This window comes from Podarcis gaigeae, assembly GCF_964106915.1.
Source record: "Podarcis gaigeae genome assembly, chromosome: 8".
In the NCBI taxonomy this organism is placed as follows: domain Eukaryota; kingdom Metazoa; phylum Chordata; class Lepidosauria; order Squamata; family Lacertidae; genus Podarcis; species Podarcis gaigeae.
The window spans coordinates 73,210,976-73,224,808 of NC_139684.1; the positions used below are offsets into that span (position 1 = coordinate 73,210,976).

The 13,833-nt window shown below is 44.4% G+C and overlaps 1 protein-coding gene across 1 annotated transcript; it reads left to right on the plus strand.

Moving 5' to 3' along the window:
• Window positions 1-8,593: 8,593 nt before the first annotated feature.
• Window positions 8,594-9,544, plus strand: LOC310850533 (G-protein coupled receptor 42-like; the record flags this gene model as incomplete). The annotated part of the gene is made up of 1 exon (XM_083752053.1): window positions 8,594-9,544. One exon carries the CDS (start codon window positions 8,594-8,596, stop codon window positions 9,542-9,544), a length of 951 nt encoding a protein of 316 aa, XP_083608179.1.
• Between the last annotated feature and the right edge of the window lie 4,289 nt (window positions 9,545-13,833).

Genomic DNA, 13,833 nt, shown 5'->3' on the forward strand with positions numbered 1-13,833 from the left:
GAAGCTGAAACTTACAGCTCTTTCTTACAGCCAAGTGGAGGAGGAACAGAAGGAGCCCCCTCTGTTCCTCCTCTGGCTTCGCAGGACAGGCGCGTCGCTGAAGGGCCGCTGCGCTGTTCTCCCTCTCTGCGCAGTGCCATTTGCTCCATAAGACGCACTCACATTTCCCCTTACTTTTTAGGAGGAAAAAAGTGTGCCTTATGGAGTGAAAAATACGGTAGGTTGGCTTTAAAAGAGGATTGGACAAATTCATTGCAGATAAGGCTTGGCTACCATGTTCTACCTCCACAGATGGAGGCGATAATACTGGATGTCTGAAAATGCAGGAGAGGAAAGTGGTGTTGTACTTAAGTCCTGCTTATGGGTTTCTCATGGGCACCTGGCTGGTCACTGTGAGAACAAGATGCTGGACTAGAAGGGCCATAGGCCTGATCCAACAGGCTTTTCTTACATATGGAGAAGGAAACTGGGTGAGTTGATAGGGGATGAGAGAACTGACCTATTCAAACCCCTAACAACCTACAGTAAGCATCATGGACTGGAGGGGGTTAAAAACAAACACCTATGCTGCACAAGTATGTGATTTGTTTTATTTTTTTGCTACAAATACTGTATTGCAGTGCAATACTTTGCATGTATACATGGAATTTTACAAAATGATAAGAAAAGGAACGGAACAGATTTTCTCCCCTCTTTTACAGTCCTTCCCCCAGTGTGTGTTTGTGTGTTACCGAACATTGCTCTCACTTCTAGGAACTTACTTCCCCAACTGCACCTATTTAGCTATGTCACAATATCACAATGCCTGTCTTCCTCAGTAAATAGACCATCTTTCACAACTTTGCTGGCCTGTACAGTTAGGAGCTTGACACTGTTTTGTATTTTGAAAGCAAGAGGTTATGAAACAATAAAAATAAGTAAATCTGTGACGTCTGGGTTCCAGGGAAATCAAGTGGAAGATGACTTCAGCCTTTTCCAAGACTATGTATCCAGACTGCTACCTCTGTTGACTCAGGCCTGCCACTCCCCCACCCCACCCCAGGTAGAGGTTTTAGAGCTTAACAGCTAGGGATGTCACTGAGCAGGGACCCCATCACCACCCATGGCCTTCTCCCAAACTTGAGTGGACCATCACCTACACCTGGGATCTATAACATGATGCTCACGAATACTACAGCATCCCCAGATACTTTCTTGGCACCTTCCAGTGCCCCTTGCCCCTCTTAATGATTTATTTTCCCTTTGGTTCGTGGAGATATTTTGGCAAGTGGGGATGTCCTGCTTTGGTTGGTCTGTTATGTATTTCTTTTGGGGTGTGTAGGAGTTTTTCTTTGGGGTATTTTGTGTGAAATCTGAAAATCACAAAATTGCTTATGTGAAATGGGTATTTTGGGTTGCCCATTACAGTTTTAGGATTCTGGGCTCAAAATGTTAGTTGGCCACTGGCTTCCATTCTAGGGCCTCTGTGGGCTGACCTGGGAGCAGAAATACTCTGATCAGAGCCCAAATTTTATTGTACCACAATCCCCTGGAGGAAGCTCTGAGGCCTTGGGTGTCAGTGGCTGTGGGACCTGCTCAAAGATGCTGGAACAAACTTTTATAGAAATGTCACTTTTATAAAAATCTAACATACAAAAATCAGACTGTGAAACTTTTCACGGTATGGATCTAAACATAAACTTAATCTACACATTAGGGTGGTCATTGTACCTTGCTTTACAGAGAGATGCCAATTTAAAGACTAAGACCATAATAAGAAACACAGCCATCATTTGAAATTCTTAATTTTGCAATGCATTTCTCTGACCAAGTATTGTGTACACAAATGCATATGTCTGTGACAATCACACAAACACACACAGATTCTACTGGGGAATACTGCTCTGCAAAAATGTGTGTGTTAGGCAAAACATGGTTAAAAATGTTTTTCATTGGGAGAAATATGCACTAAACACTAAAGGGTTTTCAGGAGGACTGTTAAAACCATCATCATCACCATCACGCTGCTGTGGAGAACCGAACATAAGAAAGGACAAAATGAGAAACTGAGAGAAACTGAAATTGGCAAATTTGCTGATGCCTAATCAAGATGTAAGGGACGCAGGTGGCGCTGTGAGTTAAACCACAGAGCCTAGGACTTGCTGATCAGAAGGTCGGCGGTTCAAATCCCTGCGACGGTGTGAGCTCCCGTTGCTCCGTCCCTGCTCCTGCCAACCTAGAACTTCGAAAGCACGTCAAAGTGCAAGTAGATAAATAGGTACCACTCTGGCGGGAAGGTAAACGGTGTTTCCGTGCGCTGCTCTGGTTTGCCAGAAGCAGCTTAGTCATGCTGGCCACATGACCCGGAAGCTGCATGCCGGCTCCCTTGGCTAATAAAGCGAGATGAGCGCCGCAACCCCAGAGTCGGCCTCGACTGGACCTAATGGTCAGGGGTCCCTTTACCTTTACCTTTAATCAGGATGTAGCTCTCAGCAAAGCTCACCTGCTTGTTCCTTCCCATCTATCTCTTGTGGCCTGCCTTAGTGTTGAGTGTGCAAACTGGGACATGCATGTTGGGAGCAGTTCTCATACCCTTCCTGCATGGGGAAGCAGGAGGCCCTGTCAAAGGAAGCATTTTATAAGCTATTCACAGGGGCAGGAGTCAGCAAACCAACAATCACTCTAGAAGCGGGCTAGATCTCCTCTGCAACAAGCTGGAGGGAATGCAAACAACAGCTGTGAGCAGGAGAGCCATGAAACGCCAGCAAGTCAATATTACTGTTTCATTGGCTGTGCATGTGTCACACACTTCATTAAGAGGCCCTCTTTCCCTTCCAGCCAATCCTGATCTTCAGACGCTTTTATCGGTTAATGCGATTGTGTTTGCATTTTTCTTTTTAAATGCCATGCAATCGTCAGCACGATGACCTGCTGTAAATGTGTTACTGGTTTAAAGAAGCTGTTTTGTTGACAGGGTGGAAAACACACACACACACACACGTGCGCGCACACACACACACACTTAAATGTAGTGTAGCAAAGTACATAGTTATCTGTGGAGAACACTCTTTGGGGATTAGCCTGGAAGCTTCCAGAAGCTGTGAAGACTCTTAGCCCCTGTGGGTTGCTAGCTTTTATAATGGTCTTGCTGCTGTGCTGTTTAACACACACAAAATTAAATGAGAAGGCTTTATTATTTTTTTAAAATGATATTTATTCAGATTTCAAAAAAGGTTACAAAAGTAATAAAAAGAGAATAAAAAGGAAAGAAAAAACAAAAGATACAAAATACAGAAAAAATGAAGACAATTAAAAATAAATCCCTCTTTCTATGTCTTACTTTTCATTTACTTGTTTCCTGACCTCCTCACACCTCCCTTTTTTGTATTCCAGTTCTAGTAGTTAATTCAGCAAATCCTTTCCCTCTTTGTTTTTATCTTATTTCTTTATCTTAACATATTATAGCCTTATTTTTTCATCTATTATCAATCCATTTTTACATATTCCTTTTTAACATTATTGCTAAAACTGCTTCAATTCATTCCGACATCATTTTAACACTCATTATAAATGAGAAGGCTTTACCTCATATGGGGATAATATTGTTGAAAAGGCAACATATGCTAAATTTGAATGGATAATGCTGGTATTAAAAGTAGCAACAGCAACAGCAGCTGAAACTTAATCCAGATAACACAGAGACACTGTTGATGGGGGGATCATCTAAATTGGGTTAGGGCTAATTCCTGTCATCTGGAGATGGTCCTTAATCCAGAAACTTGCTTTACATGGTCTGGTGGTGGTGGTAGCTCACTTTGACAAGCATACCCCCCTAATCTTACCTTACTAAGGGAAGAAGGAATGAACATTTTTGCGAACATTATTTTTTTGGTAAATCCATACCATACATTTAAAACTCTTTTAGACCACTTTAACAGTCACGGCGTTCCTGAAGAAACATGGGAACTGCAGTTTGTTAAGTGTGCTGGGAGTTATTAGTGTCACGACTAAAGTCTTTGAGGGCAGAAACTGGAAAGTGCTGGGAAATTCTGGAAGCTTCTAGAAGGTTCACTTCTGATGCAAATGACTACTTCAAGGTTATGCTGAACCAGTAGAGATAAATTCTTGCACTCATTGAGCTACTCTGTATCTCTCTCTTACTTTCATTTGTACCTCGTGTGTCTGAAGTTTTTTTCCTGAAGATTTTGCAACAAGCCTTTGCCATTTTAGTAAAAGTTTTTTCTTTTGGACCTTTGACTCTGTGTGGTCTTTTTTATTTATTGCAAGACACTGTCCATCAATTAGGAGATCCCTCAAAGAGCTACAATTTCCAAAGTTCGCCATGAAGAGGGCTTGCTCGTTAAACTTCACAGGGAAGTACAGCTATGTGTGAAGAATAGCATGCCTGAACTACTGGCAACACTATGGAACTGTGGCTTTTAGACCAGTATATAGTGGTACCTCGGGTTAAGAACTTAATTCGTTCTGGAAGTCCGTTCTTAACCTGAAACTGTTCTTAACCTGAGGTACCACTTTAGCTAATGGGGCCTCCCGCTGCTGCCGCACAAATTCTGTTCTCATCCTGAAGCAAAGTTCTTAACCTGAGGTACTATTTCTGGGTTAGCAGAGTCTGTAACCTGAAGCATCTGTAACCTGAAGCGTCTGTAACCTGAGGTACCACTGTACTGGCATGTCATGATAAATATCATTCGCTCCATTAAACATGGTGTGACACAACAATGAACATCACTGGACGCTGTTGTTTTTGTTGTTAGAATTAGTATGCTGCCATTCATTCAAATATCTCAGGGCAGTTCACAACATAAAAATACAGTGGTACCTCGGCTTAAGTACTTAATTCATTCTGGAGGTGCGTTCTTAACCTGAAACTGTTTTTGACCTGGGGTACCACTTTAGCTAATGGGGCCTCCTGCTGCCGCTGCATGATTTCTGTTCTCATCCTGAAGCAAAGTTATTCAACCGAGGTACTATTTCTGGGTTAGCGGAGTCTGTTACCTGAAGCGTATGTAACCTGAAGCGTATGTAACCCGAGGTACCACTGTACAGAATGAAAACACAGAATACATAATAAAACAAAAGCAAAACAAACCCCTCTTAGAGACCCATTTAAAAGGCCAAAGAATGTTAATAAGCCAAATGCCTAGCTGAAGACAAACTTTTTTGTCTGGCGCCTAAAGATATCTAAAGAAGGCACCAGGTCAGCCTCTCTGGGGAAAGCATTCCACAAACAGGAAACCACCACAAAAAGACCCTTCTTGTGTTGCCACCCCCTGGACTTCTTGAGGAGGCACATGAAGTAGGGCCTCAGATTGTGATCACAGGGTAAAGGTTAGTTCATATGGGGAGAGGTATTGCTGTCCTGAGCTTCAATACCTCACTCTCCTGTACCTTTTCTGCACATCCGTGCTTTTGTTCCCCCTTGATTCCCCCATGAAAATAGCAGGAAAGAACTGTAAGCTGGTATACAAACCAAGTTTAGTTACTTTACTTCCAGGGAATTTTTTTTGGTTAAGGGGGCTGCAAACAGCTTGTTTCATTTGTTTTCAGGAAGTGGCTCTTATGTTATGGGAAATCTCAAATACAATTCAAAAATTAACAGTTGGGGGAATAAACTGCTGCGTCACTGCAGCCACAGCTTATGGTAAGGCCCATAGCCCAGTGGCAGAGCTGTTGCTTTGTGTGCTAAAGATTCCAAGTTCAAGCACAGGCATCTCCTGGTTTGGGTGGGAGACAAACACTGAAAAGTGGAAACTGCTGGTTCCCCCCATCCCTAAATCAGAAGAATACTGCCTGTACCTTTTGTCCCATATCTCAGGTTTTGGAAATGCTAGTAGAAACTCACTTTAAAAAAAGGAAGAAAGCTGGGTATCTGGGGATTCTGGTCTGTTTCAAGGGGCTGCCTCTTGCCTAACCCCCACCCCACCCCTGCATAGATGCCCATGTTTGGGACAGACATCTGATTGAAATCTTGGAGATCTGCTCCCATTCAGGGCACACAATACTGAGTTAGCTCTGAGCTGGCATGGGGCAGCTTTTTAGGTTTCTAGGAGAACCGTTTCCCACAGTGGCATCTTTACTGAATCACGTAGGCTAGTGATTATTCAAACTCAAAGGGGGAAAAAAAATAACAGGGAAATGTCACCTCTGGGGTGGGGACATTTCCCCGGCTTGTGCTTCTCTGATTGGGTCTTTTTGGAGAGTAAACTTTCCGTCAGTCAGCAGAGCATGCTTCCTCACTGAGTCACTGAATCTGTTTTCTCACCCTGGTGGAAATAATGCCATGTGATATGTCACTAAAATAAACATTATTTGAAATGCTTTTTTTTAAAAAAAATGATGGCCTATAAAGACTAAAACAGCGGAAGGATGAGCGGTATAGTTAACAATTGCAGAGAGTCAATAAACCAAAGAATAATGTATGAAATGGGGTAAAGAGAAGCTGAGGCATCAGACTGTATAGTCATTAGGAAATAACTTATTTTTTATTTTAATCAGTGATTGGTTACTCACTTAGAAAAAACACTTCAAAACTGGCACACAAGGGAAGAATAACAGCCATAAAACAGGGATTGGGGAACTTCAGGCCCAGGAGGAAATGCAGTCCCCAAGCCTCTTGGAAGCCAAATCTCACCTCAACCCCAAGCTACACCCCTTCTCCCCAGGCACCATCCTTCCTTGTCTCCCTCCTTGACAGTTTTTACCAGGCTGTCTTTGCACCCTGATAATGCCATTTGCTCGCTAAGATGCAGGATAGATAGGAATGTGTGAGTGCGTGTAGAAACTAGCCTACTTCATAAAGGTCGATGTTATATTTAGTGTTCTGACCACTTTTGCCTTTGGGGAATCTTTGGCTTTCCAGATGTTGCTGGACTACAGCCCCCTCCCATGATTGGCCATGTTTGCTGGGGCTGATGAGAGGTGCAGCTCAGCAATGCCAAAGCTTTCCCATACCTGCTCTTAAAAGATGTTTTTTGGGCTTTGGAGAAGCGGAATAATTCCCTACTGGCATCAAAGACTCATTTGATAAAATGTCTAGTTTGGTAAAGCTCCCAAAACAATTTCCCCCCCTTTTTTAATAAAAAAGGTAAATAAATGACAACAACAATGATGATGCAATAAATAGCAAAAGCAGAATGGCAAGAGAAAGCAATGGCAAATCAAAACAGTGAAAAACAGGCATTCACCTGGTGTTAAAAATAAACTGTGGGTGGTGACAGGCAAGCTTCCTTGGGGAAGAATTCCAGAGATGAGATAACAGAGCAGGCTGGTCCAGGTCATCAGGCCCTTAGGCGCTGATGGCGGGACCCACAGATTGGTCTCCAATGTGGTTCTTCATACCTGGCAGGTACCTTACAAAGTTTGAAATGTATCAAATCTCTTCACATATACAGTCATGGGAAAAAGAAACAAAATAAAAAAAATTCCATCCAGTAGCACCTTAGAGACCAACTAAGTTTGTTATGGAGGGACACGAGTGGCACTGTGGGCACTTTTGGCATTGGTGCTCTTGAAGACTGGGAGGGTGGTGCCTTCACCTCCTCCTTTTTCTTCATCAGGTGTCAGCCTAAAAGGCTCCTCAAGGGGATCCTTGATATTGGATTCAGGGGGCTCTTGTCTTCTGATTCATCCTCTCAGGTTTCTGTGTTTGGCACCAGCTCAGAGTGGCGCTGTGGGTTAAACCACTGAGCCTAGGACTTGCCGATCAGAAGGTCAGCGGTTCGAATCCCCGTGACAGGGTGAGCTCCCATTACTCAGTCCCTGCTCCTACCAACCTAGCAGTTCGAAAGCACTTCAAAGTGCAAGTAGATAAATAGGTACCGCCCCGGCGGGAAGGTAAACGCCGTTTCCGTGCGCTGCTCTGGTTCGCCAGAAGCGGCTTAGTTACGCTGGCCACATGACCCGGAAGCTGTACGCTGGCTCCCTCGGCCAGTAAAGCGAGTTGAGTGCCACAACCCCAGAGTCGGCCACGACTGGACCTAATGGTCAAGGGTCCCTTTACCTTTACCTGTGTAAAAGAGGGTGCACTTTATTTTCCCCCATGACTGCATATATTTGAGCTTTATCTCCAAAACCCCAGGGGCTAGTAGCTTGGTTTATGTCAAATGTTAGTTGAGATTTTCAGGGATGCAAAATTTTGTAGAAGGCAAGAAAGCGCCACAGTCTTGAGCGCAGTTGATGCTTCCAACAATTTCCCTAAAGGTAACTCCAAATGTCCAAGGAGGTCTGTTCCTGCTTCCGAGTCACTTGTTCTCCCCACCCCCACCATTCAATCTAGGTGTATTTAAAAGCCCAATGGGCCATTAACAATTCCTGCTCTTGCCTAGCTTTCCGGGAGTTTATGGCTTTATTGCCTTGGCTCATGGTCACCTGCACCGAACAATCTCTCACAGTCCATTTCACCTTAAGCGCGGTTTGCTCCCTGTGTCTCAACTCTCTCTCTCTCTCCGACACGCACACACACATAGCTACTCAGCACTCAGTTTGGGACCCCTCCGGTACGACTCGAGAAGTTGCTGGAGAATGGATGAGCAGGTAGGCAAGCAGTGATTAAAGGAAATGCCTTTGGCTCAGCCTGCCCTCTGATCCCGATGCTATGGAAGAGTGGGAGACATTGGTCTCGTTGGTTGTCTACGGGGTTACCATCCTCCTGGGGCTGCCCTCCAATCTTCTGGCCCTCTATGTCTTCTGTTGCCGGGCCAAGGCTCGCCTGACCCCCAACCTCATCTACATGATGAACCTTTGCCTGTCGGACTTGGTCTTTGTCCTTTTCCTACCGCTCAAGATGTTGGAGATAAGCAAGGTGAACTGGGTCAAGCCAGACTTTGTCTGTCCCCTTTACAACCTGATCCACTTTGGTACCATCTACACCAGTGCCTGCTTCCTGACTGTGGTCAGCGTGGGGCGCTTCCTAGGAGCTGCATATCCCATCCACTATCAGGCTTACAAAAAGCCGTGCTACTCGTGCCTGGTCTCCTTGGGGATATGGAGTCTCGTCGGATTCCATGGGCTTCTCATCTTTGCCCTGGAGACCAACAGGGACATCCCGTCCAGGGTCTTTGAGAGCAATGGGTCCTCTTGCTACAGCAACTTCAGCAAAGAGCAGCTGGCCGTGTTGGCACCTGTGAGGCTGGAGCTGTCCATGGTTCTGTTCTTCCTTCCTTTGGTCATCACCTCTTTCTGCTACGCCGGCAGCATCCGTGTCCTGGTTGGGTCACATCTCCACATGAGAAAGAAACGCCGTGCGGTGCGGGTGGCCACAGCCACACTCTCCTTCTTTGTTCTCTGCTTTGGTCCTTACAATGTGTCCCATGTGGTGGGCTTCATTGTGATGGATAACGTCTGGTGGCGCAGTGTGGCTGTGCTGCCCAGTGTATGCAATGCTTTCCTGGACCCCTTCATCTTCTTCTTCCTCTCCTCCGCCATGGATGATGGGATCACTAAAGTATGGCGCTCCATGATGGAGAAGTGTAATTCCATCCGGCTGAAGATTGCTGTGGCCCATGGGAAAGGAGATAGCAGCCAGGGAGTACTTGCCATTGCCTGAGTTGCTTCTGGAGCTCAAGCATCCATGACCTCCAAAACCTTAGGAGAAATGCAGGCTTCAGTCTGGGACGGGACAGTACATTAGCCAGGATGTTGCCAATTAGGAGAGCAAATGATCTCAGCAGCCATGAACAGGAGCACAGATAAGGTGCACGGAACATGGGTGTAGCTTGTTTGAATGTCATCATCCTGATTGTTTGACGGTCTGAGTCAAAGAATTGTATCTTCAGCATCCAGCTGTTCTAGGTAACGATAAACTAGTTTATTAGATTAACCTGCAATTAAGATGGGACCAGCAAACGTAAAAATGTTCTTATTTTTAAAGACACGACATGAAAACAGAGATGTGAGTCATGGAATGGGGGTCGATGAAAGAGGGGAGGCCAATTGTGGATTGCATATGACTTAAGGGCTAATCAGGGTAAAATGTCACATTACACTGTGATTGATCTGATGTCTTTTTTTCAAACTTTTTGAAATGGTTGGGCCATAGCTCATTGCCAGAGCATCTGCTTTGCATGCAGAAGGTCCCAGGTTTAATCCCCAGCAACTGCAGACACGGTTGGGAGAGACAATGAACATCATTAGACAATATTGCTATTTCCTGCTTTTCTGCATATGTGTGCTTTTGTTCCCGTCAGGGCCAGATTTAGGTTTGATTTAGGTTTAAGTTACTAAAGGTAATGGGGCCCTTTATATGTCCAGCTGTCCTTTGTCAATAAAAAATTGTCACTGTTTTTTTGTGTTGAATATATGCTATATGGTAATTTATGGACCTAATTAGTATCTAAAGCCATTTGCACATAACAAAATATGTATTTTATCAAAGTAATTGTTGAACTGAAATACAATTAAAAATAAGCTTATTAATAGTGAAATAATTATTAAGCTCTAACTTAAAATGATTGGGGGCCCATTACTTACATCATAGGAGCCTACACAGCACAAAACACTATTGCTGTATGTAGGTTTTATTTTATTTGTTTCTTATCTTATATTTTGGAAATGTACATCCATTCTGTTTTTTCCCCCTTAAAATTTTTCTTGGGCCCCCCAAGAGAGTGGGGCCCTAAGCTATAGCTTGTTTAGCTTATACATAAATGCAGCATTGTTTCCCTATGGTTCCCCGATGCAGGGGGAAAAATTATGCTGGTATAGCAACCCAAATTTTGTCACTTTACCCCTGTGATTTTCCAGGTTAAGGAAATGATCTCCCCTCCTCCCCCCAGAATCAAAGAATACAGAAATGAGCATTTATAGTGTGCAAAAACTCAAATATAATGTGGAAAATAACAGGGGAAGGTCAGGAAAAACAAGAAAGACGAGTTGCCATGTGAATGCAACCCTAAACATCTTTGCCCCCAAATAGCTGGAAGATTGGTAGAGCCCCCCCCCTTGATGTTTCCACTGCCCTTGGAAGTCCATTGGGTGGGAGACTTGCAGAGGGCATTCTCTGGGGCAGCCCCTAAACTGCAGAATTTTGATCTTCCCCACAGAGGTGTGCCTGGCACCTTCATTGTATATGATATAGTTTCATTACATGCTGATGTCACACCTCTTTACCCTGAATTTTAGCATCTAAAATATACCAATATCAGACCCCACCCTATTTCCTTGATTGTAAATTGTTTGAACTGATTTTAGTATTATAAACTTAGGAGGCTGCCTTATACGGAGGCAGACCATTGGGATATCTAACTCAGTATTCTCCAACACTGACTGGCAGCTGCTCTCCAGAGTTTCAGACAGGAGGTCTCTCCCAGCCCTACCTGGGACTGAACCTGGGACCTTCTGCATTGCGAACAGAACCTCAAGTGCTGAGCTACAGCCCTTCCCCATTCTTGTGTACGGCATTTTCATATTGTTGTAACCTGCCATGGGGTCCTAAGGTGAAGGGTGGGTAAGAACACCTATCAATGAATGTTGTAAAAAAATGTCAGGAAGACGTATTTTGCATCCAGAAAGTCTGCTTTGCATTGGGGGAAGAGTTGAAAGTCACAATTCCATACTTGCAGGTAGAAGTGGTATAGTCTTCACGCTAAGCGACATCACGTGATTTTCCTGGCTGTGTGGCTCAACTCTCAGAATAACTCCAACGGAAGATAATGGCCCATTGCTCTGTGAAACTGTCCTCCATCTGCATCTCAATTCATGTACGTCGCTTAATTCTTACAGCTAAACTGATTTATTTGTAAAACAAATAACTAACACATACATGCACGACAGGTTTAGGAAAGGATGCAACAAACGCTGTATTCCATCTGGGGAAATTTATATTTCTTTGACATGGTTGGGAATCGGGGATGTGGCATTGTAGGTTTACTTTTGTGCAAATTCTGCAATGTATAGTGCACCTTTTGCCCCAGCACTGTTAAAGAAGGTGCCTTTGCTGCCACAAATGTCAGCCTTGGTTCCCCCTGATTCTCCATTTTCTCACTGTTAACACCTACTTAGGGGAAATGTGTAGCAGCATGACATCATCACTTTGTCTCCCTGTCACCATTCCAATGCATGAGTTGAAACCGGGTAGGGAGGAGAGAGAACTGAAAATACACTCTGTAGTGATGCAACAGCTTAGGTTTCAGCTTAACTAGACATCACAGGAAGAGGAAGGGGAAGTAGCTGTGTGTGGCTGCTGATTCCAGCACGTCGACCATGAGATCTACCGAGCTCGTGGCCCAGTTCATATGGGGGAAAAAGTCTGCACTGGTTTTCCCCCGAGTGTGGTGGTGAATTCCCAGAATAAGAGTGACTGAAATACTGAGAGACAGCATAGCATAGTGGTTAGAGCGCTGGGCTAGGACTGTGGAGACCAGAGTTCAAATTCCCACTCAGTTATGAAGCTCTCAGCCTAGTCTACCCTACAGGGCCATCATGAAGGTAAATTGAAGACAGGGAGAAACCATGTAGGCCCCTTTGCGATTCGTGGAGGAAAGGTGGGAGAGGTATGTCTTAATAATACCATTAATTTATTAATCACGTTATAAACCGCAATCTCAAGACATAAAATAATAAAAACGGTGAAAAACACAAAACCAACAAATATTGTTAAAACAAAAATGAAACCCCCACTGGGAAAGCCCAGGGGAGCAAAAATATATTCAGGGTAGTGTTGTGTTATGGTTAGAGAGGTTAGAGACCAGGGCTCAAATCCTCACTTGACCATTAAGCTCACTGGGTGACCTTGGGCCAGTCACTGCCTTTTAGCAGAACCTCCCCCACAGAATTGTTGTGAGGGTTAAATAAGGAGGGGGGGGAAATCATGTACACTACCTTGAGGTCCTTGGAAAAAAATATGGGATATAAATGCAACAATCAAACAATCAAACAAACACAACAGTATTTCAGCATTGTTGTTGTTGTTGTCTCTAAAAAACTCCTTCTGCTGGTGTCTCGACTGGGGACTTCCTGCAACCGCTCAAGAGTTGAAACAATAGGTAAAAAGGTAAAGGACCCCTGGATGGTTAAGTCCAGTCAAAGGCAACTATGGGATTGCAGCGCTCATCTCGCTTTCAGGCCGAGGGAGCCGATGTTTGTCCACAGCTTTCTGGGCCATGTAGCCAGAGTTTGTTGTGGGGGAGGAAGGGAAAGGAGAATGTTAGCCGCTTTGAGACTCCTTAAAGGGAGTGAAAGGCAGGATATCAAATCCAAACTCCTCCTCCTCCTCCTCTTCTTCTTCTTCTTCTTCTTCTTGCACTGGCGTGCTTTTGAGCTGCTAGGTTAGCAGCAGCTGGGACAGAGCAATGGGAGCTCACCCTGTTGTGGGGATTCGAACCACCAGCCTTCTGATAGGCAAGCCCAAGAGGCTCAGTGGTTTAGACCACAGTGCCATCCGCGTCCCCATTGAAACAATGCACTCTGCTTCTTTCCAAAGGAGCTGTCTAAATTTTCATCTGACATTTTCCAGGGTTGAAACTTGGCATGGAAAAGAAATGTCCAGGGCAAAGCTGTGGCCAGCCATGGCACAAACAAAGCCAGTGTTGAGAATGTGATGTACCCCCATGTGTTCATCAAACAATGACATGCAGCACACATGTCCGAAGAGCAGATGTATGCCTATTTCAATGCACCTTCCTTGCTAGGTCCATCAGAGGAGGAAGAATCAAGGAGGGCTGTGTGACAAATCTTACCTCTTCAATAAGCACACGATGTAGAAATTAGCACGAAAACAACATCTGATGTGTGTGTGTGTGTGGGGGGGGGAAGGGAATAAAAACTCCACTGTTTTAAGTACTGCTAGTCATCTGTAGCACAGCAACACAGCAACACTCTCTCGCCTATAAGCTATTT